At 35.2% G+C, this 26,128-nt stretch overlaps 3 protein-coding genes across 16 annotated transcripts in view; 2 read left to right on the forward strand and 1 right to left on the reverse strand.

Annotated features, from left to right (window-relative positions):
• The window catches only part of LOC135100798 (endoplasmic reticulum-Golgi intermediate compartment protein 3-like), a 25,090-nt gene extending 15,876 nt beyond the window's left edge, over positions 1 to 9,214 (forward strand). The window contains exons 7-11 of one of the 5 annotated variants that reach the window (XM_064004124.1): positions 216 to 273; positions 780 to 1,015; positions 1,224 to 1,315; positions 3,044 to 3,206; positions 4,146 to 4,400. In XM_064004124.1, coding sequence (XP_063860194.1) covers positions 216 to 273; positions 780 to 1,015; positions 1,224 to 1,315; positions 3,044 to 3,179 — 522 coding nt within the window. In that variant the 3' untranslated portion in view covers positions 3,180 to 3,206; positions 4,146 to 4,400. Of the gene's footprint in view, positions 1 to 215; positions 274 to 779; positions 1,016 to 1,223; positions 1,316 to 3,043; positions 3,207 to 4,145; positions 4,402 to 6,253 lie in introns of those variants that run through there. The other 4 variants (XM_064004122.1, XM_064004123.1, XM_064004120.1 and 1 more) reach the window with 4 other exon arrangements.
• On the reverse strand, positions 9,112 to 16,047 carry LOC135100799 (45 kDa calcium-binding protein-like). Its single transcript, XM_064004125.1, has 8 exons — positions 15,814 to 16,047; positions 13,920 to 14,119; positions 12,226 to 12,385; positions 11,814 to 11,953; positions 11,407 to 11,520; positions 11,048 to 11,197; positions 10,325 to 10,488; positions 9,112 to 9,772 (listed from the first exon to the last, which is right to left on the reverse strand). The coding sequence occupies exons 2-8, from the start codon at positions 14,083 to 14,085 to the stop codon at positions 9,596 to 9,598; spliced, it is 1,071 nt and encodes a 356-aa protein (XP_063860195.1). The 5' UTR covers positions 14,086 to 14,119; positions 15,814 to 16,047; the 3' UTR covers positions 9,112 to 9,595.
• Positions 16,048 to 17,093: 1,046 nt separating this feature from the next.
• LOC135100801 (proton-coupled folate transporter-like) overlaps positions 17,094 to 26,128 on the forward strand; it is a 32,759-nt gene continuing 23,724 nt past the window's right edge. For 6 of the 10 annotated variants that reach the window (XM_064004126.1, XM_064004127.1, XM_064004128.1 and 3 more), the window contains exons 1-3: positions 17,094 to 17,260; positions 20,534 to 20,588; positions 21,770 to 21,895. In XM_064004126.1, the coding sequence (XP_063860196.1) occupies positions 17,109 to 17,260; positions 20,534 to 20,588; positions 21,770 to 21,895 (333 nt within the window). In that variant the 5' untranslated portion in view covers positions 17,094 to 17,108. Of the gene's footprint in view, positions 17,261 to 20,533; positions 20,714 to 21,769; positions 21,896 to 26,128 lie in introns of all 10 variants that reach the window. The other 4 variants (XM_064004131.1, XM_064004132.1, XM_064004133.1 and 1 more) reach the window with 2 other exon arrangements.

Below are 26,128 nucleotides of genomic sequence, written 5' to 3' on the forward strand. Positions count from 1 at the left end.
AATCACTCAAGGTAGAAGATACTTTAAGGTACTGTTTACATGCGAAAACAGAATTTTCATGGGGGTGGTGCTTGGAGTGTTCTCTCGGGATACTACTCCCACACACACACATATATACTGACACAACTAATACATCTGTATTAGTTGTGTCAGTATATTCACCATTTCACATGCTTTACATTTGAGAAAATATTTTATGCACAAGTCTTTTTCAGGTGGGTGGCAACTTCCATCTGGCTCCAGGAAAATCATTCCAACATAATCACCTTCACAGTAAGTGAATATAGATTGTATTGAGTTGCACTGGTACAATAGCAGAGTTCATCACATTATTTTTGTTAATTTATTTATTCATGTAGTATTTACTTTTACATGTTAGGGTTTATTAAAGACTAACCTAAAATCTTAGATGTTTAGACTTTCTTGAAAGCTAAACCACTTTAATAAGTGTCAAAGTGGTGCTATATTAACAGCATGAAATAGGCTGGCAAGAGAGAAAACATTTTATTACCTCTTAGTAGAACATGAATTCATATTAGTTATTTAGAAACAAATAAAAGTGAAAATATGTTAGAACATATTAGTGAAGGATATGTGTGTATATAAATAATACTGTATACAATTTAGAGCCCCTCAATTTATTTATTTATTTATTTTTTTTTACTTTTTCTTTTTACTTGTTTTTGTTATCATCTTAAATGTGTGGAAAATCCTGAAGTCATTATAACTGTGTGCTTTGTAAATGTGATTAGAAAAGGAGTGAATCCAATTTATTTCAGTTCATGATGTCCAGCAATTCAAGACAGCAGACTTTGACCTCTCCCACCGCATTCGTCACTTGAGTTTTGGTGCCAAAATACCTGGCAAGACAAACCCCATTGATGGCACAGAGTACACAACAGAAAAGGGACCAAAGAGCATCAATTACTACTTGAAGATTGTACCAACAACCTATGAGAGAATTGATGGTTCAACTCTTGCCACCAACCAGTTTTCTGTCACACAACATCAGAAGGTTATCTTTTTATTTATTTTTTACATATATTATATATGTGTTTTACCATTACATTATATTACATTGATAATGCAGTTGCACTTAGAGTACAGACCTCGTTATGACTGAACAAGTACTAGAAATCATCATATTTTGTTAAATACATAGAAATGACTTTTGGTAATTGTTTACATGACATTATATATTTAATATATTCTTTAACTTGCAGAATCTTCAGGGAGGCTTAGATGGAGGTTTACCAGGTGTGTTCTTCTCCTATGAACTCTCTCCAATGATGGTGAAGTACACTGAACAGCACAAGTAAGTTTCGCACCAGATATGCTCCTCTTTGTACAGAATGCACACCAACTGAGTGAGTTACCAACTGAAAATATTTGAGAAAAGAGGAAAAAGTTATGCTGCATTTTTTAATGTGCTGTATGATTTGGTCAGTTGGAATGGGCTTTCAGAAGTAAAGAAAATAAATGACATGTGAGGTAGTCTATTAAATGCACAAAATTTTATAGTAATACATTACCATATATATATATATATATATATATATATATATATATATATATATATATATATATATATATATATATATATATATATATATATATATATATATATATATATATATATATATATATATATATATATATATATATATATATATATATATATATATATATATATATATATATATATATATATATATATATATATATATATATATATATATATATATATATATATATATATATATATATATATATATATATATATATATATATATATATATATATATATATATATATATATATATATATATATATATATATATATATACAAGATGGGAGTATATTTCCATGCTAACTGCACTTTTGATCTTGCTAACTGCATGCCTCCCCTCCTTCTGGGACCTCGCTGCACAATACTTTACTTTCTCTCACCCCTTAATTTGTCCAGCTCTCTAATGCAAGAGTTAGCTAGTATTCTCAGTCATTCATCCCTTTTCTGGTAAACTCTGGAACTCCCTGCCTGCTTCTGTATTTCCTCCTTCCTATGATTTGAACTTTTTCAAGAGGGAGGTTTCAAGACACCCTCTAAATTTAGATAACCCTTATAACCTGCTTTTGGGACTGGCACTCTAGTGGGCCTTTTTTTCCTCAATTTTTCATTGACCTTGGCCAGTGCCCCTCATACATAAAAATATATATATATATATATATATATATATATATATATATATATATATATATATATATATATATATATATATATATATATATATATATATATATATATATATGAGGATGCTGATTTTGATATTAAAGTAGAGATGAAAGCAATGGTTGGTGGTGTTGGAGTGGCAATATGTGCTAAGGGTGGTAAGTAATTATTGATAAGAATTATGATTGCAGGTGATCCAATTCTGATTTTAGGAAACAACGAAGAAGTGTTTGAAAAAAGTGAAAATGAATCAATGCCATCATTTATAAACTAGAAGTTAAATGCTTGAAGGAATTTCAAATTAGGTTAAACAAAGAAGATTAAAGAAGGTTATACACAAATTTAAGCATACACAAATTTATACACAAATTTAAGCATACGTATATTGGTTTCATCCTCTGAAGGCATAGATGATGAGGCAAGAGAGAGAGAACCTTGCAAGGTAAAACAGTGTTGATATCTTTTGGTTGTTTAGGGAAGGACAATAAGGATGAAGATAGAAAATTGATTAAATAAAAACAAAGTGCATGATACAGTAATTGTACCAATGACTAACACTTATATACAGTGTATATGTGTAGGTGATCAAGTGTAGCAGCCTGAAGTGGTTTGGTTCCAGAGAAAAACAGAAGATATATGTATAACAAAATTATATACATAGTGGAATGAATGCTATGGCTGTGAGAGGAAGACAAAATGTAAAAGTAGAACAGGAATTTTGGAATACTGAAGAGAGAGCTGGGAGTGGAATGGCTTGTGACTATAACAGAAAAGAAAAATATGATTAACAGTTTTTATTTGTGCATTTTGCAGATCTCTGGGCCACTTCCTAACTGGTCTTTGTGCCATTGTTGGAGGTGTTTTCAATGTGGCAGGATTCATCTACAACTTTGTAGGGTTTGCCCACCAAAGACTTCAACAGAAAATTGAAATTGGGAAGACTACATAAGATAACAATAGTAATAGTAAGACATATGTGAGTTTATATTGTTTGTGTGTGTGTGTGTGTGTAAATGAGAATTATATAACTGTCTCATGATAGTACAAGGGCTTCAGCCTGAGGAAACTGATTTTGTATATATATATATATATATATATATATATATATATATATATATATATATATATATATATATATATATATATATATATATATATATATATATATATATATATATATATATATATATATATATATATATATATATATATATATATATATATATATATTAGAACAAGTTCCGAGTTATAGATAGGGTGAACCGGGATGCACCAGAGTATCTTCTTCATTTATTACTTGCAACCTTCTGCCCAAGGTGAAACATTGCAAGTAATAAATGAAGAAAATACCCTCATGTATCCCTACTGAAAAATGAGGTATGAATTTCATCAGTTATATTAGCAGTGAATAAATGAGAATATAGGCTACTATTCACTTATTTATTTCCAGAAAACACAAACTAACATCTCTAAGGCATATTTATATAGAAATCAGAACATTTTTCAAGACATATTTCTAGAAAACAAGGCAGTTTAGCCTCAGCAAACTTGATAAATAAACTGAGATTTTTCTTGTGTCTTCCCACAAAACTTTCACTGGTTCCTTTTCCGTATTTTCATCTCCAAAGCAACAGGATTTGTGACACTTAGAGTGATCTGCTAGTCAGTCTGCTTCTCAGCCACAGGTGGATTTTCATTCACAAAGACAGAGTGGAAAGGCAAACATGGTAGTGTAAACACAATAGACTTGTTCTCCTATCCTTATTATTATTATTTTTTTTTTTATCTGTGCTTATTGTGCTTTGGATTGCTAATATTTTCCTCCTCTCCTCCCTGAGTCTAGTACTTTATTCATATGTTCTAAGTTTATACCAAAAAATATTCTTATACACCACTCACACCATCATACCCACAGGTGCTGAAGCCTACACAGGTGCTGAAGCCTACACAGTAGAGCCTACACATGACGGCAGATGATCACAGTGCTCCAGTGCTATTTTTAAACTTGCTGTATACCAATACCTTTTGGAAATATGCCAAAAGATCAGATAACTTATGGAATGGGACTGTTTTGCAAAAGTGCTAAAACATCAGGTTTTCTGAAGTGATGGATGCCAAAAGACAGGACTTTTGCTATGTGTGTGTGTGTGTGTGTGTGTGTGTGTATATATATATATATATATATATATATATATATATATATATATATATTATATATATATATATATATATATATATATATATATATATATATATATATATATATATATATATATATATATATATATATATATATATATATATATATATATATATATACAAACACACACACATAACACACACACACACACACACAAATTGAGATTTCTTTATCTGGAATTTCAGAATCCAAAAAAATTACTATTTTCAGTTGACAAGTTTTGCCACAAAGAGAAAATTCCAAATTTTTTGTGAATTGCAGGATTACTATTTGATGTTTTCATGACTAAATTGAAGCAGAATTGGTTCATGAAAAAAAAGTGTTTTTGTAAAGGAACACTATAATTTGGTAATTAATCTAATCTAATAAAACCTCTGAGAATCAGGGTTTTTATAAGTCATAATTCCTTTGCTGCACAGTACTTACCACTTACCTTATTATGTGCAGATTCTACTGAAAGTGAATGTTCGAAGAAACACCATGCACATTAAACTGTGGTCACAGTGATCATAAATATTGCTGGAATAAACTTTCGATTAAGCTAGAACCACTCCAGTCAGCCTTGCCAGTCACACCACACCAAAATAATGGGGTGCTCACTGTGGGAGTTGCAATCACAGTGGAATGGAGAACAGCTGCTTGTGTTGTACCTCTTCTGTTGCTTCTGTTACTGCTGAGGAATCTGTCTGGAAGACCACAGGTACAATAAAAAAAGAATTCACAAAACTTATAAAGGTGTGGATGTGCTCATAGTTTTGCAATCTTTTCTTTCTCTGTGGTAACCAAACAAACATTGTTCTGTAATTTCCTAGTTTTATATTCTACATATATTTAAAGAATGTTTTTACTTATTCCCATTTACTTGAGGAAAATACAATAAATCTTAATATTTTGTAAACATTTGTATTACTAAGAATACTTTATTTATGTCTGTCTTGCATTTCAATTGTAGTGTGGGGGATAAGACTAATCAGCTAACCAATTTGAAATGGTCAGTTGCTCCTAATAAAAATAGTGAGATTTTAAAAAATTGCATCTGTCAAAGTTATCAGCAAAAAAAAAAAAAAAAAAGTTATAATTCAAGAGACAAGAAGGTCTGGCACAGAGATTAATTTCCAGACTATCTTTCTTAACCCAAAGCTATATATTGCATATGATCACTGTTCACAGAGCAGTGGTCAGTTATTTTCCTTCAGGGCCTTTTGTGCTGCATTACTGTGTGCAAATGCCTTTTTAAAGCCATAGACCTGAGATATTGCCATTCACTGTTTTGAAGAGGCACTTTGTTGTGTGGTTGTGGTATTCACTTTTTCAGACTTTACATCCTTTTATTTAGAAAATTCAAAATATCTTCAGGGTGGTAACATCCTTGAATGTGCTTTTGTATATTTGGGATTGTCAATTACTGTGCAGAAGAAATAACATGACTATTTTGTTACAAATAAAACATTGTGCCATTCTATATATTCAGACTGTAGAATGCATTTTTTGCACATCTCAGAACCAAGGTACCATTGTATTCCAAAAGCCAAAATCTAGAATAGCTATACTCCTGAACATTTCAAATATGGGATTCTCAACCCTTGTATAAACTAAAGACATCCTTATATGTAAATAATATAGTACTAAATATAACATTGCCAAAATGTCATATTTTTTTCTTTTTTTATTAAGTCAAAAGATATTTTTATTAAAAAGATTTCTATTAAAAGTCACGGATTTTACTGAGTTATATTTGTCATTCTGTCTTTTAAATCATAGGAACAGAAAAATCAAGCTTACACTGAGGGATTTTTTAAATTTATTTTTTATTTATTTTCTAGGGATGGTGCTTGGTAATTCCCCATATGGGACAGCTTCATTGATAGTAAGGTGACATCCATGGTTTCATGTGGTCAAATTTGAGTTCCATCAGAACTTTTTTCTTTTTAATGTTTGAATGTAGCCTGTTTAACCCATTGATGAGCTGCAGTAATGCACCACACTGATTATGTAATAAATTATATCAACCTTCAAGCTGACACTCAATAGATTACATTCCTTATGTTCACAGCAAGCACTGAATTCATTGACTGTCCAGTTAACAGCCATTGCACTCACTATACTATGTAGTGAAATTAGAAGGCACTCAGAGAGCACATAGTTCTACCACTCCAGGAACAGACACAAATTAATACCTCATTGGTGGAGGTAATAAAACACTACTCTCACTACATAATAAATTAAAGACCCTCTTAGTTAAATGTATGTTCATGTACACTTGCTGTCAGTTTTGAAAGGAACACATTACACATGCTGTCAAGTAAGTTTCTTGAATTGCTGTACACCCTGTTATATTATTGTACATTATTTCAAAATCATTGTGTGCATAAATGGGATGAATATTATAGATTAAGTTGTGAAAGTTACTTAGAATCATTGTATGCAAAAATGGGATGAACATTATAGATTAAGTTGTGAGAGGCTAGAAAATTCTCTATAAATTGGAGGAGATGCAAGTGATATCAAAAGTTTTATTCCCTATCTGTAGTCTCTATCAAGACTATGCATTCTATTTGAATGTGTCAATACAGGTGCAACCCATGCTGGCATTGGTATCTGGTATTTATAAAGTTTTACTTGATATCAGTGTAAATTAAGTGTATGTTCATCCTGTGCATAATCTGGATACCCATGAGCTTGGATATAGAAAGCAGCACCCTTGAGATAGATCTATGCCAATCTGTTATTGATGGACCATAAAATAAGCAATGGATTTACTTCATGTTATGTAGATGCCAAAGTGTCAATGAAAATATTATGTAACAATAAAGCTTCATGAGCTTTTAAGTGAGAAGGATTGAATTTCTACCCAGGCAGTCTCATAATGCTCACGTATGGGACGTGTGTACCATAGTGTTTGTTGTGTACATGTTTATATTTGTATCCTAATTATGATCATTGCTCTTAATGATGTATGTAAGTACAGGGAGTAAAAGCCAGTCCTAATTTGTGGGCCCTTTTTGAAACAACAGTTGCAATGGTCAAACATAAATGACAAAAAAAAAAAAAAAAAAAAATGAAGGAAAGTATTAAAAATAAAAAAAAAGTAGTAATAAATAAATAAATAAATAAAAAGAGGATGGATGGTGATAGGGACCATAATTAATTCACTTCATTAAGTGTTCTTTGGTTGGTGTATTCAGTTTGATTGTTTCATGTATTTGCCAAGTGTCTTTCCATATAATATTAACATGGGATTGAGCTTTCAACCCTAGTCATATATCTGTAATACATAAACAATGGGTAGCGATGATTTAACTTCAATTAGCTTTGTATTAGGTGTTTGTTTTACATTGCCATCACCCAAGCTGTGGTGCAAATTACAGATGACCCTGTGTGAGGACTCACCTGCAACAACTGGTATAACTTAAAATAATATTTCTTCCAACAGTTTTTGTTGTGAGTGTTATTTGTCACACTTCATTGTTGTATATCAAAATAAGTAGAATGACATTTCTGTTTGGTGGGCACAGTGTACTGTAGTCAATGAATTCTCCATTATTTTATTACATCTCTATTGGAATGTGATATGAAATTAAGTAACTTTTGGTCAGGTTTGGTATATTTGTTAAGCTTAACTGAATGATGTTAGATTAAATGGATGCCTCATTACAATATTTATAAGTTTATGGAAATTGGTCTTATAAATTGAGGCTTTACTATATGTACACTTACATGTATATACTGTATGTATAGACATATATACATACATATGAAGTGTGTCATTAATAAGATTATTAACTTTCACTTATATTTTGTGTTGTTATAGACTTGACTTGAAGTTTCATCTAAATGTACCTTTTGTCTCCTTCCATACAAGAGAAATGCACACACACACACACACACACACACACACACACCTGTCTGTATATGCCTACAGCCTGCAGTTTTCCATGTTTGGATTTTTTAATAGGTGATGTTCTCTTATCACCTCATAATGCCTGATGAATCTTTTCATTTCCCTTTAGGCACTGAACATTTTGCTCCATGCCTTTCATGTGACTCAGATTTCTGAACCATATTTTACAATTGTTATTGAATGGACAAGACATGACATATGCAGAATAAATAATAATTGTATAGTCAGAGTAACAATGCAGTCAGCCTGTGAATCCACTGCTGGACAAAGGTCTCCCTTGACCATCTTCATTCATCTCTCTGCTGCTTCTGTGTTCCAGGCTAATCCAGCAAAACATCTCATCTCTGTCTAGTTCTCAACCTGGTGTGCATACTTTAACAACACTTTATTGCCATTCCATAACTAATTGTCCATGCATTATCTGCTTGGCACATCACTTTGACACAGGTGATCATATTGCTCTGATCTGAAAGGTGTTGGACTCACATTTCTGTGAGTGTCTTGAGAGAGGTTTGATCTCCAGTGAAAACCTCTTACAGTCAATATATCCCACTGCTGCTATCAGTGTGATGTCGTTTCAGAGCATCATGGAAACAATTGGGTAACTTATCTGAAGATGGGATAAAGTGGCTATTTGCTGGAATCAGACCTGTGAGGACATTCATAGAAACATTACTCCAACACCTTATTGATCAGACCATCTGCTTAATGTGTGATGATATTATCAGTTGATTATTCTTTTTATCATAAAATATTGATTATACTAAGACCATACTCTTGTAAGTTTTGGAAGTGTTTATTAATTATAAGAATAATTATGCAATCATAGGTCTATTTTTAATTTTTCAAATGTTCTTTTACTTTGCAGTAAGTAAAAAGAAAATTTAAGAAGCAAGCTATTATCACAACCTTGAGACTTGACTATTTGCTCTAACCCTTCTCTGCCTAAACTAGAATATAATAGTGTGTGTGTGTGTGTGTGTGTGTGTGTGTGTGTGTGTGTGTGTGTGTATTGGCAGGAACCTTGTGATTGCTGTAAGAGAGGTAGCTTGCTCTCCTTACTCATATCACAAAACATTAAATACAAACGTTCTTCAAACAAGGAGACACAAATAACCCACATACCTCCATCACATTAGAGGTTGTACAATCACAGAAGCTTCAATATAAATATTTCACAGAAATAAATTTGTTCTCCATTGCACTTCTTATTAATTGTAGTGCATGATTATACAATAGTTTAACAAACAAGACACAATTCAAATCAGAATTCATCATGAAAACTTCTGGCAGCATCAACCATCTTGCTTGCCATGAAGAGTTCTCTTTGACCCAGAACCTCCAGTAGGGTTAGCACACCATCTTGGTCAGTGTCTGCTGCAGTCATCAAGTTCAATGCTTCTTTCTCTGCATGATGGGTATTACGAGGGTCAATGAAATGCTGTCAAAAGGAAAGAAAAATTAACAATTTCTTTTGGAAGTAATATTTTCTCACCTGAATACTGTCACCAGACCCGAAGATGATACTGGAATTTAAAATTTGTGGTTATTGTAGGGAAACCCATCTAGATAAAATAAACTGTCAACCCACTTATCTAACTGTAATCTGCTTGACAAAACTTGTTCACAATAGTATGAATCACCTTTCCAGAACTTCAAAATTAACAGTGCTATTATGTTAAATCATGTAACATTCTATGCATTTTGTGTTATGATTTTTTACTTTATAAGGGCGCAGAAGTTATGCTCATTGAAAAATACATAGAAATTAAGGTTAGTAACTTATTATGTGCATTGCAGTATTTGATGACTAATACAAATTGCATTTTTTTTACTCTAGTGTAAAATCATTAAGCTTTTAAAGATGAAAATATGTGGAGTTAGCAACAAGTTAACTTTTGTATAGAGAACAGAATTACCAAATACTTTTCTTTCCACAGATATAGAGCAAATACACAAAAATGTAAAAAATATCCAATGGAATGATACATACCAATAACTCCTTTCTATCAAGCAAGCCATTTTTATCTCCATCTGCAATTTTAAAATCTTTCAAGCGTTCTTCTTTATAGCGTTCAGGAGTAATGCCATCTGGCACTTCATTTATCTCAGGATCTGCAAATTCTTCACTTGTCAGTTGGCCATCTCCATCAATATCTGCAATATAAGTAATCATCACTATTAGTCCAGTCAAATTGTGGGCAAAATCTGAAATGGTTCCACTTGCATGTTGTTAAGATACAACCCACCAATATCAGAAAAAAAATTTCACCCAAGTATACCTTGGGGAAATGCCTCAAAATTGCATATTTAGTTCTCTCATTAAAGGCATACACATTTATAGCAATAATTTCCATATTAGTCATCCAAATCAGTTCATTCAAGTTTCTAACCCTATATAAGCCCATGCAACTCTTGAGTGTTCTTCATGACTGAACTCATATGAATTAAGATGAATTAAGCTCAGTATCAGCTGCCACTCATCCATAGAAATCCAGTTGTTACTAAGAAGCAAACCAACACGGCACCTATGAATTCCCATCATCACTTATAGAATAGAAATAATAGAAAAGGGTGGGCAAGTCACTTGGAAGGATATGGAAAATAGAGAAAATAATACTGAAGACAGCATATGATATGGAGATACCAAGTCTCACTTTTGAAAGAGATCAGTCGCCATCTAAATGTTAATGAATATTATTACTCTGTATCTTACCTAATCTGGCAATGGTTTCCTCAACAATATTCAAGATGGTTGCATGAGAAGACTCTGGATGCCTAAATGCCAAAAATTCATCAAGGGTTAATTGATCTGGATCACTTCTGGCAGCTTCTGACCAAGCAGCCTTGTCTCTCATGATGGCTTCTGTTAACAGGGAGAAAATAAAAATAGTATTTTTTTATTAAATTTCAAGTCTGAACAACATTTAACAAAAAATAATTCATTCAGTATGCTGCCACAAAATGACTAAGGAATGTTATATTGCCAATAATGAGTAATTATATATATTTGCTGAATAAGTATTGAATCAGTTAATAGGTTAGGTTAGGTTAGTTAACATAAGAAAAACTTACCCTTTATTTCCCTTGGCAATCCTTTATGATTGTGTTCATGATTCTTAATGAACTCATCATCATATCCATGCTGCTGGAGGAAGTATGCATGAAACTCCTCCCAGGATACCACACCTGAGTAACAGCCAACATTACCAATCATGACAAAATATCATCAAATAATAAAACTTGAAATATCAAGTGTGCTAGCAAACTTTTTTTTTAGCTATGCAGGTCCTCAAGTTTTTTTATGTTTACTTAAGTTACTATTACCCAGTTTTCTATTTGTAAACTAATTTAAACCCTAGCATTCATATCATAATACTAATTTTTTTTCTTTTACTACATCAGCAAGTCTACGTATTTCTAAAAGGAATTAAGACATAATAACTATTTTGATTACAAGCTATGAATGATTATACACTTACCATTTCTTGGATTTAGATCAATTGCTGTAAAGGTAAAAATATTATCTCGGAGTGCAAGTGTCAGATGTTCTTTAGTTTTTTTAGCAATCCATGATGACAACTCACTCAACTCTAACACTTCATTTGCATTGCTGTCAGCCCTGAAAGAGTATGGGTAAATTAACCAAAGTCTTGTCTCAACTGAATGTGTTACTGTTATAATTTATTAAATTCCATTTAGCCACTCGAGTCAAATCTTTGCTTTATGAAATGACATTTTGCAAGTCTCCATACAGCACTATACATGTAAATGTTTCTCACTTAAATGTAACTTTTTAGATGACAAGTTATTTCCTCATAAGCTAAATAGCTTTTCACCCCATATGATCTGATAGGGGTTTCATTTTATATATGAGAATGGTTTTTTACAAACTTCTTGAATGTTTTTGTCAGTAGTGTAATTTGCTGTGCAGTTTCTGCTCCTGAGCCAGGGTGTTCCAGGGCAGCTTTAGCATATTTCTCAACCATTTTTTTGACAGCTGAATGGGTCTTTTCCAAAACACCCTCATCTGACATGTCATAGTGTGAGTGAACTGAAAAGAGATAATATAGCATAATTACAACCTAATTAAAATGCTAGTTGCAAAAAAAGAATGCAGGTCTTTTGGACTATAACCTCCCCTACAACTGGGGTGTTCGCTATGGTCTTGAAAAACTGCCAAATTCACCAACTGACTGAATATTACACATAAAAAGCAGTCTGCTGGAAAAAATCTTTACATCATTTTGTGTTATCAAACCAACTAGTAAAATATTAGGAACATTTTTAGCCACCATCATCCAGCATAGAGAAAAAAATATGGTAAAACGAGCTAAATATTATACATATTATCTTGGGTTTGGGATGTATCATCACCTTAGGACGAATACTATTCTTTTCCTCTCTTTATGATCTTACTTTATCATTTAAGTTATACAGTTAACATACCTGTATATAAATATTGGCACATATAAAAGAAACAACCATATTTTGATGCCAAATCTTAGTTTGACACTGGTGAAGATTGTCTGTTTACATCATGTCTCCCAACATCTTCCCTGAGTTGCCGCTTTCTTCTTTGGAAATACAACCCATCCTTTCACACCTTGGTTCTTCTTTCCTTATATGTTCACGCAATCAACCACAGCACATATCAGGGTCTGACAACTGGACTGCAAACTCATATATCCTGCCTTGGGTGTTTCAGAGAAGTCGGCATGTCTGATATCAGCTGAGCCTTTCGTCTCCACACAGTTTTGGCTGTCACAATATCCTGGCAGCACAAATAATACTTCCTCGAATCTTTTGGGGATTTGCCAGATAAAACATTAGTACCTGTAGAACCAGTGGGAAAATGTTTCAAACTAAATATGTAGCAGGAGACTAGAAATACATGTGAAAAAAATTAGGAACTAGTTACGAGTATTTAGGTTATAATAACTGTTCTGTAGAATATGCAACATCAGATCCCATGGATACTGTTAGCTAAATACTTAGGATCAATGTTTTGCAGCATACAAGTACAGTACATCAAGATGCATGATGAGAGGTAGTTTTGGAAAGAGCATCTCCAGATAACTGTGGGAGTCGAACGACCCCAACATTAAAACAGCCAGGGATCACTGGCAACTCACCCCATAGCAAACACCCCAATTATTGACATTTCTCTTGGAGGCAATGAGCCTAATAAACCTTTCAATGTATGAGCTGATTATTTAAATCTACCTATAAATAATTGTAAAAGATTATTAATAACTAAAACATAAGTATTATATTGTATGTGTTTATATTGTAGAATAGAGAATCTACCTATAAATATCTGTAAAAGATTACTAATAACTAAAACAATAAGTATTATATTGTATGTGTTTATATTGCAGAATAGTGAACTGTAGCTAAGCATTCTGTCTACTACAGGTTTCTACCCAAAACATTAATTTTGACAGTGAACACTAATCCTGTTCAGAACTTGGCAAAAATAAATATGTAGTTCTTTAAGAGCATGCTTAGCTAGTATCCCTAAATTCTTGCAGTGCTAACATATATGTGCATTATATGTGTGTGTGTGTGTAACAGTCTTGACTTACATGTCCGTGACCTGAGGGGAATATGAAATAGGTGCACAAACCCCATCAGGAGTACATAGCCCAGTGCAAGGGCTACCCACAGTCTCAGCCGCAGGTGCAGCCTCATGTTGCTATGCCTCTTCACCAGTTTCTTTAAGAGCACCCTTATTAACATTACTGGTGACATTCTTCACCACCTTTGTGCAAAATCCCAGTAACATCTGGAAATAAACAGTGGTACATTACAAAATATCCCAATAATATATCAAGGGACAAAGAATTTCAAAATGTGTCTGAAAGCATACAACAACACTGAAACAATTAGTACTAGATAATAGTGACAGTCAACCACTGATATGTCATCATCATGTAGGTTATACTTTTGAAGAGAGCTTATGTTTTAAGAAAGCAAAGAAATAGTTTTGTTTCATTAAAGTGTAATCCTCATAAGACCTGGTAACAGCTTGAAATGTCAATGTTAATAAGCATCACTATAGTGGATCCTGAGTAACTTGGTATTCAGGGTGTTGGCTGCACCTGTATAAGCTGTTGCCACGTCAACCCTAGTGATCTGATCTAACCTGGGCCAGCAGGGCATGACCTGAGGGATTCAGATATCAAGAATACTGGGGAAACAGCTCCACAAGGCCTATATGCCAAGTGTATTGAAAAATATAGTGACATTCCATTATCAAATTGACAGCCATTCAAAAAATCATGGAGTTATATAAATTATACAACTTATAATCTTGGAATAATTAAGGGAAAGGATTATAGTATGATTGAGAAGGAGAGGTTGTTATGTGCTTGTCAAATGTCAATGTAACACCAAAGCAGGACAGATACAGCCAAAATCCCAAGTACCAAGTTAGTCGTGATCCAGTATAGCTAGAGAAACAATTGTGACAAATTTTCATCTATAATTAGATCCTGCTGCCAAAATTTGCAATGATTATGAAACAACAAATAATTATGGAAAAGAAATAGGTGAATGTTTACAATAGGACCAAACTGCATTTTGAGTTGTTGTTATTGTTTTTTTTATGTTATAAATGACTTTGAGCATAAAACTTGTCAGATATACTTAATTCTGCCTCTTCTCCCCTCATCCCCTATGATGCTGAGGACTCATTGGGGAGTGGAGTTTATGGGCAGGGAATACAAAAATGGTCATTTAAGGATAGTTGAATGGAGATGATAGCTTAAAAGAAGGCAATCTTAACCTGAACTGACCTAACCTGATTTAACCTAACCTGCCATAACCTGACCTAACCTAACCTAATCTAACCTAACTAACCTACACGCATCACCAAACAAAAATTCCGTATGTCACAGAAACTATTAATTAACGACAAAAACTTCAATAAGGTAAGTTTCTCGGTATCTGTAAAGGTTATAAAAAACAATAGTCTTAAAATATGTAGAGCGTTATGGTCCTCTCCTAAAATAATACTGAAAATATCTGCATGAAAATTAAAATAGAAATTATATATATATATATATATATATATATATATATATATATATATATATATATATATATATATATATATATATATATGGGTATGATATTGAAATAATAATGAAATAAGAATGTAAAAGATCTGTAAAAGTCCACGGTCTATACAAGGCAGCTCTGTTTATGAAACCATATGTCATCCTCATCCATAAATATTTCCAACCCTGACATCCACACTCACTGCACCAATACAACTCCTGTTCCATTAAACTGCTACAACCCTGTTTGAAAGCCAATTTCTTTCTTAGATCTGCCATTACTTAAATTGGTCTGGCCTGGTCATGTATGAAACTGCATCCATTTACAATATCTATGCTTAGAATTGGCTGTTATGTCTAAATAAACATTTCTTCCCCTACAGTAGCACAAAATATATGGGTATGGAGTGACTCTTACGGGTGACGTGTGTTCTCCTGGCTTGGTAGAAGAATTCATGATGGCTAGAAGGTTGGTAACTTTCTCTTTCTTTCTCCAGACCAATCAGCGATGTGCATGCTGGAGGCGTCAGCTGGCCTCCTGGCAGCCGTGAGCGGGAGCCGGGAGGGTTTTGTTTACAAAAGTGACGCAGAATTTGACAAGGCGTTCTCCACTGATGTGGGTACAACAAAACACCTAACTAGTCCCTGTATAATAGTGATCGTACATATTTCAGCATAACTGTTAATACAACTCTGATATGTACTTTATATATATATTATTTTTGTTCTTGTTCCTGTTGGGGATTTGGGGGCCTTGCAGGTTATTGTTTCTGATGAGCTGTTAAATTTTCTGGAGGAAGAGCCTGTTGTGTTTCAGTGTTTTGAAGGCCAAGCCGGGCGTGGTCTTGGGAGCCATACAATAGGTCTGCTACTAGTGATGGATTTATTATTTTCGGAATTAGAATATGTACCGTATAAATGAAAGAATCAAGTCATTTTGACAAATGGGGCGGTAATTTCGTCCTTGGAGGAAGGATAACTTTTCTCCAAGGACGCGTCGGCCTTGTTCTTGTTTTTGTTGGATATTTGGTAGGGCCGGGTAGGCTGTGGTGCCAGCAGGTAGGTCAGCTGATAAGCTGGTGATTGCATTGACCTTTCTGTATTTATTTTTCATTTTCATTTTTTTTTTTTTTTTTTTTACTCTTTCCAAAAGTATGCAATGTTCTTTTCCAGACAGTAGTTTTGCCTTGCAAGCTTAAACTTATGTATTTAATTCCCACCACTCTGAAATCTCAGTATCGGCTGTCAGCTCTCTACCAAGCTCTTCAAAGATAAAGATGGATGATAGAGGTTTTGATATCTTTTTATTGGAAAGGTCTACGGTCAGCAACAACCCAATTGATGCGGTCTGGGTGAATACACTAAAAGTGAAAGCACCGTATCCTGCTTCGTAAAATTTTAAACAGTATCGTACTGAGAATGTAATCTGAGAAGTATATAAAGATAGGTAGGTACCATGCACCCGTTTGCAGCAAAGTTGAAGCAAATGCTTTTAGTCTTAGGAAAATAACAGTGATAGTGTACTACACACACACACACACACACACACACACACACACACACAGAGAGAGAGAGAGAGAGAGAGAGAGAGAGAGAGAGAGAGAGAGAGAGAGAGAGTCACGGTATATAAATAATATGAATGTGAATAATCAAGAAGTGCTTGCGGTTTGGGCAATGCTTAACGTTAAAGCTGGTATAATATGCTGTTAATGGATGATAAGACTGATAGGAGGTCTCGAGTATCTGATAATACCAGTCCTTGACAATACATTTTCTCTTGACTGTCTGGATCAGTATGATTGCCGGCCATTGAAAGTGAACTACTGCTGGTCGGTTCTTCGTATAGCATGGCTGACGGAGAGCAGGTAGGCTACATATATGTATAATATTTATTCATCGGTACTTAAGGCTGTTTATTGTGTTTAAAAAGTTGGTATGTCTGTGTTTACAATAGTTAGATATCTTTGAAATTATGCTGCGGTGAAACAAGATAAACCATTCATTTAGATAATATTTTTATTTTTTATTTTTTTTATTTATTTATTTATTTTATTTTATTTTATTTATTTATTTTTTTGGGGGGGGGAAGTGTCGGCAAACTTAGGAAAATAACTGTATACGTCTAGGCATAGAGGAAGCGTACCAAATACTTCAACTTGTTCCGTGAGAACATACTTCATGAACTGTTCAGACCCTACTACTCATCTTCAATCAAGCTTTAAGCAACTATGTTCTAACAGACGTAGATGTATTGTAGGTGAAGAAATGTTAAAAAGTGATAGTAAACGCAGTATAACAAAAGTAACTGTGTTTAATATAATATATATATATATATATATATATATATATATATATATATATATATATATATATATATATATATATATATATATATATATATATATATATATATATATATATATATATATTCTCTCTCTCTCTCTCTCTCTCTCTCTCTCTCTCTCTCTCTCTCTCTCTCTCTCTCTCTCTTCTTTTTTTATGTAGGAGGGACACCGGCCAAGGTCAACAAAAATTCAATAAAAAAAATAAATGAAATGAATAAGTAAAAAAAGCCCACTGAGATGCCGGTCCCCGAATAGGTTCCGAAGCGGAAGTTAAAAACTGAAAGATAAGTGTTTTGAAACCTCCCTCTTGAAGGAATTCAAATCATAGGAAGGTGAAAATACAGAAGTAGGCAGGGAGTTCCAGAGTTTACCAGAGAAAGGGATGAATGATTGAGAATACTAGTTAACTCTTGCATTAGAGAGGTGGACAGAATAGGGGTGAGAGAAAGAAGACAGTCTTCTGCAGCGACGCTGCGGGAGGAGGGCAGACATGCAGTTAACAAGATCAGAAGAGCAGTTAGCATGAAAATAGCAGTAGAAGATAGCGAGAGATGCAACATTGCGGCAATGAGAAAGAGGCTGAAGACAGTCAGTTAGAGGAGAGGAGTTGACGAGATGAAAAGTGTCTGATTCCACCCTGGGGGGTTCCACTCATACCGCTATTTTAGACAGGGTGGAATCAAAAAGCTTTTTATCTTATCAACTCCTCTCCTCAAACTAACTGTCTTCAGCTTCTTTCTCATCCCCTCAATGTTGCATCTCTTGCTATCTTCTACTGCTATTTTCACGCTAACTGCTCTTCTGATCTGGCTAACTGCATGCCTCCCCTCCTCCCACGGCCTCTCTGCACAAGACTTTCTTTCATCTCTATTCTGTCCACCTCTCTAATGCAAGAGTGAGCGAGCATTCATCCCTTTCTCTGGTAAACTCTGGAACTCCCTGTCTGCTTCTGTATTTCCTCCTTCCTATGGCTTGAACTCTTTCAAGAGGGAGGTTTTAAGACAGTGTTTCTTGATTATTCTAACTGATATCTTTGGGGAACTAGCATTAAATGGGCTTTTTTTTTTTATCTTTGTTGCCCTTGGGCAGTGGCTCTCTTACATAAAAAAAAAAAAAAAAATCCCATCTTGAGACTTGTTGCAATAAAAAGGGGTTAAAAACCATTAAAAATAAATTCACAGCTCATGGAGGTAGCGACTGACCTGTATCAGTTGGTCTTGCACTTTCCTTTACAAGTTGAGATTCCGCCCTTCTCCTAAGTGTGTATATATATATATATATATATATATATATATATATATATATATATATATATATATATATATATATATATATATATATATATATATATATATATATATATATATTGTAAATGACACCCTAACAATACGCCCATGAAGGCTAACCCACAAACTTTGTTTACAATATCATCCAACAAGTCCATCATAGACAAACAGATGCAGGAATGCATTTCTAGAAGCTTGAATACTCTTGCACGACGGGTCATTCTTTCAATATGGATCCTTATACCTGCAATAGCTTTAATTTTGAACACATTCTCATCCTTTGATACACTCTTGGGACGTACAAGATGTAGACAACCTCTAGCTACTTACAGATGAGCTTCAACTTCCTTGAAATCTCGTTTACCGAAAACAGTCGTTCCTAGGTTTAAATGATTTAAGTAACCATATTCCTTCAGTGCAGCGACCAAGTCTGCCAACTCAAATTTAATTTATAAGTCCATTTGGAGTACAAGATATCGGGCAGCTGATTTGGCGCTGGCCTATTTGGCGACGGACGTTTTGGCTCTAATAACATTTCTTTATTTGTAAAGCTGCCTGTATCGACACCTCTAGTGGGTTAAAATTACAATATATCAGTTATAAACTGAGAGATGATATACTCATATTTAGAAATAAGAAAACTAGCTCTCTCCTCGTTTAGCTTTTTTGCTACATACCAGATGGCGCTTTTGTTCCTGCCAATCACAAGAACGTTTGAGTTGAGCTCCTTATTTTACTAAGTTGGCTGCTGGTACGGGTCCGGGTATATACGGGTATATATATATATATATATATATATATATATATATATATATATATATATATATATATATATATATATATATATATATATATATATATATATATATATATTCCTAACTAAACCCACTGTTTTAACCTTATGATGGCTAAAGAATTATAAACGAAACGTGGTACTTCAGTGTTGCATTTATTGTAATCAGACTAAGACATACTTTGGGGCAAAGCTAAGGAAGGCTTTTCTATTTCAATTTCAAAACTGTTATTGTTTCAGCATTGTGGTAGTAAGCTCTGGATGAATTTGGAAGTGGTTGCTTCATTACTTCAGGAGACAGCGAACAAGTCATTTCAGGCAGCTAACCATGACTGGCATGCAACGAGCTAGATCCTTCATAATCCTTATTTGGAGTGGAGTGCTAGCTTGTCAGTATCATCATTGTCATCTTCATTACTTGTAGAAGGAATGAAATCTGATGTACAGGTATTGTCGCTTACATCAGATATTGTCCTCTCGGTTGCACTGCCGGAGTAGCGCGACTAAAATCGTCTCGAATGAATTAACAGGGCTGTGTAGCTCCATGTAGTTTTTTTTCTTTTCTATACAGTGTAGATCATACATATTGATGAAGCAATACTGTACCCCTGCCCTTTTTCCCCCAGGAAGCTCTTTGGCGGTGGGTTGGGAAAAAGGTTTTTCCCCAACCCACTGCCACAAAAAGTTACACTTAATATTAAATTGTTTCAACAGGTTTATGATGTGGAGGAATCGCCGCCTACCCGTGCTGCTCAGCCCGCTTCCACAGGTGGGTATGAGGGTAGATCGAAGGCGAGGAAAGTCACGGTGGAGCCGGTGCTCTTTGTTCACAACATGTGTTCCCAGATGATGTGGTTGGCCTCGCAGGACCTACAGGTTGACAAAGCATGTGCTGTGAGTTTCTTTTCTTTTCTTTCTTTGTAGGTAATATTCCAATAGACGTTTCACAATACATACATTTTTTTTTTCATTAGTGCCGTAGCTATTCATTACTCGCAGTAGCCTATACCTATCCGTTTTCTATTGAGGGAACATGACACATTCGTCAAAAATATTTCTTCAATAACAAGCCATCTAGCGTGGTCAACTGTGGTCACTGTTGCAAAATATCATTTGAAGTATATTTCCTTAGTGATACTACTTAATGCCATCTATAAAGAAATAACTGCACATTGTACATGGTAAAGAGGAATAGGAAATTTACATTAACTTTTTTAGATTTCCGCTGCCGTGCATGACATTTCGCACATTTTGATTTGATTTTTTTTCTTTTTTTACAGTTCAACAGTTTTCCGTGTTCTATCTCTCTCTCTTATTACTATGGCTACCCATCTGCTTCTCATGCTTAACGTACTGGGAGTATATGGCCAAGTTATTCGACTTGACCACGACTAGATGAATATACACGACATTTTACCAGTCAAGCTAAATCACCAAAGGTTTCGTGATTCTCTTCCATACTCCGGGATGACAGTACAGTGGCAGTTATGAGACTTATGAAACATGTTAAAATCAGTTGTTGCACGTAGAACTGCGAAATGAATCTCCTCCTTGTGCATTAAAATTTAACACGTATATTATAAGTCCAAGTTTTGTTTCAATTGCTGTGCTACGAACAGAGTGCACGCTTCGATACGCCTGTAAACTTTCACCTGGCTTGGAAAATCTAGTTGCCTGTATCCCGTATTTTATGGACTTTTTTTTCTTCTTAATTATATAATCAGACAAAAGGAATTATAGAGTTCGTCCTACCTTTCATTAGGAATTCGTTCTCTTGAAACTGTTGATGCTTTGTTTACTCACGACTATTGTTCGATGCTTCACTGTAGATTTTCCACGTAATATTTCTAAAACTGACGTCAAAATATTATAATATATTCATTCTTCAAATTTATCTGTACATAATTGACAAGATTGATATCCTAATCATGTGGCTCTGATTGGTGCAAGGTAAATGTTGGGTTGAGTGACAGAATCTGCGCAGATCTGAGCCACCACTCGCAGGACCAGAGCACCGTGATGGACGTGGTGAGCAGCTTGCTTATGTACCGCTCAATCTTTGAGACCTCCATCAAGGTGAGATTTTACAGACCTACACAGACTATTTGGCTGCATGTTGTATGTTTTAAATCTCAATTCGTTTAATATTGGCTGGATATTTCCGTGCACTAGTATGGGAGCTGGATACTTTAGTGAAGCGGAATGTGTTGTAAAGTGAGTTTGATAATTTTTCTGGGGATATTGAAGTTGTTAGGCGGCTTATCAGTTTCAGTTGACCATGTCTCAGTGATTTAACAGTGACTAGATATTTTTCACTTCACTGTATGGAAGATTATTTTTCGTTGAAGGGAGGGTAAATTTATATATATATATATTTTTTTTTGTCAAACAATTTCGGACGAGACTCTAATTTCTTGTAGATTTAGATGCGCTTTTAATGAATCTAGTAACCGTTTCCGTCGCAAATATTTTTGTTCTTATATACCCCCCACACATGTAAACAAGCAGAAATTAATAATAATAAAAAAAATAAATAAACTAAACTTAATTAAACTTAACATAATTACCTAACCTAACAAAACCCAACCTAACTAACCTAACCAAACTAAAATTAACCTAACCTACCTTAACAGCAAATTTCATAAAAAAAATATTATCTTAGGAACGAACAATTTGTGACATTAAAGATACACATCGCTGTGTTATATGACGTTTTTTTTTTTTTTTGTGAGACGGGTGAATATTTATAATAAAACCGAAGGGAAAAAGCTCTGGAGGGTCCATTAACAATTTGGCAAGATGGATTGGTGACCTTGGTTTGGAAGAGAGGATCCAACATGGGTAAATTTTTGCAGTAGGACCAAACTGCATTTTTACTACAGAACTATGATATTCGTTTTTTTTTTTTTTTTATGATTTATGTTATAGACGATTTTGAGCATAAAACACCTTGGAAATTCTTCATTCTGCTTCTCTCCTAATCCCTGTCGATCTTGGAGACTCATTGGGAAGCAGGGTTTATGGGCAGGGAACACAAAAATGGTAATTTTAGGTATTTGAATGGAGATAATAGCTTAAAAGAAGGCAATCCTATCCTAACCTAACCTGACCTAACTGAGCCAAACCTAACCTGACCTAACCTGATCTAACCTAACCTATCCTGACCTAACCTGACCTGACCTGACCTGACTTAATCTGACCTAACCTAACCTTACCTAACTGCCTTTCTGTCGATGGCCCTAAGTGTCTTGACACCCCCCTCAACTTTTTCTTCATTAACTTCTGCAACATTCGCGGTCTAAGATCTGATTTTCAATCTGTAGAACACCACCTCTCCTCTTCTAAACCTCATCTTCTTTTCCTCACTGAAACTCAGGTGTCTGAGGCAACTGACAGTAGCCCCTTTTCTGTTCCCTCCTACTTTCTCTATCCTCATTTTCGATCCAAAGCTAGATGCTGCGTTTATGTGCGCAATGACTTAACCTGCTCTCATGCCCACGCTCTTGAATCTTCAGAGTTTTCCACCATCTGGCTATGACTACAGAGTTACTCTCATACTAAATTTATCTGTGCTGTATACCTCTCACCTAACTCTTCTGATTATAAGAAATTCTTTGACTACTTAACTTCCAAAGTGGAACACATTCTGAACCTTTTCCCTTTTGCAGAGATCTCCATTCTTGGAAACTTCAATGTTCACCACCAGCTTTGGCTCTCCTCTCCCTTCACTGACCATCCTGGTGAACTAGCCTACAACTTTGCTATCCTCCATGACCTAGAGCAATTGGTGCAACACCCTATTCATATTCCTGACCATCTTGGAGATACGCCCAACATTCTTGACCTTTTCCTGACCTCTAATCCTTCTGCTTATGCTGTCACCCTTTCTTCTCCATTGGGCTCCTCTGATCACAATCTCTTATCTTTATCTTGTCCTATCACTCCAATCCCTCCTCAGGATCCCCCTAAGCGAAGGTGCCTCTGGCGTTTTGCCTCTGCTAGTTGGGAGGACTTGAGGAGGTATTTTGCTGATTTTCCTTGGAATGACTACTGCTTCTGTGTCAGAGACCCGTCTTTGTGTGCTGAGTGCATAACAGAGGTGATAGTGTCTGGCATGGAGGCATACATTCCTCACTCTTTTTCTTGTCCTAAACCTTCTAAACCTTGGTTTAACACAGCTTGTTCTTGTGCTATACATGATAGAGAGGTGGCCCACAAAAGGTACTTAAGCCTTCCATCACCAGAATCTCATGCACTTTATATTTCTGCCCGGAACCATGCCAAGTCTGTTCTCCGACTAGCCAAAAACTCCTTCATTAACAGAAAATGTCAAAATCTTTCAAGATCTAACTCCCCTCGTGATTTCTGGCATCTAGCCAAAAATATCTCCAATAACTTTGCTTCTTCTTCTTTCCCTCCTCTATTTCAACCAGATGGCACCACTGCTATCGCATCTATTTCTAAAGCTGAACTCTTCGCTCAAACCTTTGCTAAAAGCTTTACCTTGGACAATTCTGGGCTTGTTCCTCCCTCTCCTCCACCCTCTGACTACTTCATGCCACGTATTAAAATTCTTCGCAATGATGTTTTCCATGCCCTCACTGGCCTAAACCCTCGGAAGGCTTATGGACCTGATGGGGTCCCTCCTATTGTTCTCCGAAACTGTGCCTCTGTGCTTGCACCTTGCCTAGTCAAACTCTTTCAGCTCTGTCTGTCAACATCTACCTTTCCTTCTTCCTGGAAATTTGTCTACATTCAACCAGTTCCTAAAAAGGATGACCGTTCTAATCCCTCAAACTACTGTCCTATTGCTTTAATTTTCTGCCTATCTAAAGTTTTTGAAGCTATCCTCAACAGGAAGATTCTTAAACATGTATCACTTCACAAACTTCTATCTGATCGCCAGTATGGGCTCCGTCAAGGCTGCTCTACTGGTGATCTTCTGGCTTTCCTTACTGAGTCTTGGTCATCCTCTTTTAGAGACTTTGGTGAAACTTTTGCTGTTGCCTTGGACATATCAAAAGCTTTTGATAGAGTCTGGCACAAAGCTTTGATTTCCAAACTACCCTCCTACGGTTTCTATCCTCTCTGTAACTTCATCTCAAGTTTCCTTTCTGACCGTTCTATTGCTGCTGTGGTAGACGGTCATTGTTCTTCTCCTAAATCTATTAACAGTAGTGTTCCTCAGGGTTCTGTCCTGTCACCCACTCTCTTCTTATTATTCATTAATGATCTTCTAAACCAAACTTCTTGTCCTATCCACTCCTACGCTGATGATACCACCCTGCACTTTTCCACGTCTTTTCATAGACGTCCAACCCTTCAGGAGGTAAACATATCACGCAGGGAAGCCACAGAACGCCTGACTTCTGATTTTTCTAAAATTTCTGATTGGGGCAGAGCAAACTTGGTATTGTTCAGTGCCTCAAAAACTCAATTCCTCCATCAGTCAACTCGACACAACCTTCCAGACAACTATCCCCTCTTCTTCAATGACATTCGACTGTCCCCCTCTTCTACACTGAATATCCTCGGTCTGTCCTTTACTTATAATCTGAACTGGAAACTTCACATCTCATCTCTAGCTAAAACAGCTTATATGAAGTTAGGTGTTCTGAGACGTCTCCGCCAGTTTTTCTCACCCCCCCCAGCTGCTAACTCTGTACAAGGGCCTTATCTGTCCATGTATGGAGTATGCTTCACATGTCTGGGGGGGTTCCACTCATACTGCTGTTCTAGACAGGGTGGAATCAAAAGCTTTTTGTCTCATCAACTCCTCTCCTCTAACTGACTGTCTTCAGCCTCTCTCTCACCGCCGCAATGTTGCATATCTAGCTGTCTTCTACCGCTATTTTCTTGCTAACTGCTCTTCTGATCTTGCTAACTGCATGCCTCCCCTCCTTCCGTGGCCTCGCTGCACAAGACTTTCTTCTTTCTCTCACCCCTATTCTGTCCACCTCTCTAACGCAAGAGTTAACCAGTATTCTCAATCATTCATCCCTTTCTCTGGTAAACTCTGGAACTCCCTGCCTGCTTCTGTATTTCCACCTTCCTATGACTTGAATTCCTTCAAGAGGGAGGTTTCAAGACACTTATCCATCAATTTTTGACCACTGCTTTGACCCTTTTATGGGACTAGCATTTCAGTGGGCATTTTTTTTATTAGATTTTTGTTGCCCTTGGCAGTGTCCTTCCTACATAGAAAAAAAAAAGATACTGAAGAAATCTGTTTTGAAAAATGCCAATAGTACTTATAGAAATGCAGTACATACAGTAAAATCTCACTGTCAGACCCCTTTAAGTTGGATA

This window comes from Scylla paramamosain, chromosome 5, assembly GCF_035594125.1.
Source record: "Scylla paramamosain isolate STU-SP2022 chromosome 5, ASM3559412v1, whole genome shotgun sequence".
NCBI classification, from domain to species: Eukaryota; Metazoa; Arthropoda; class Malacostraca; order Decapoda; family Portunidae; genus Scylla; species Scylla paramamosain.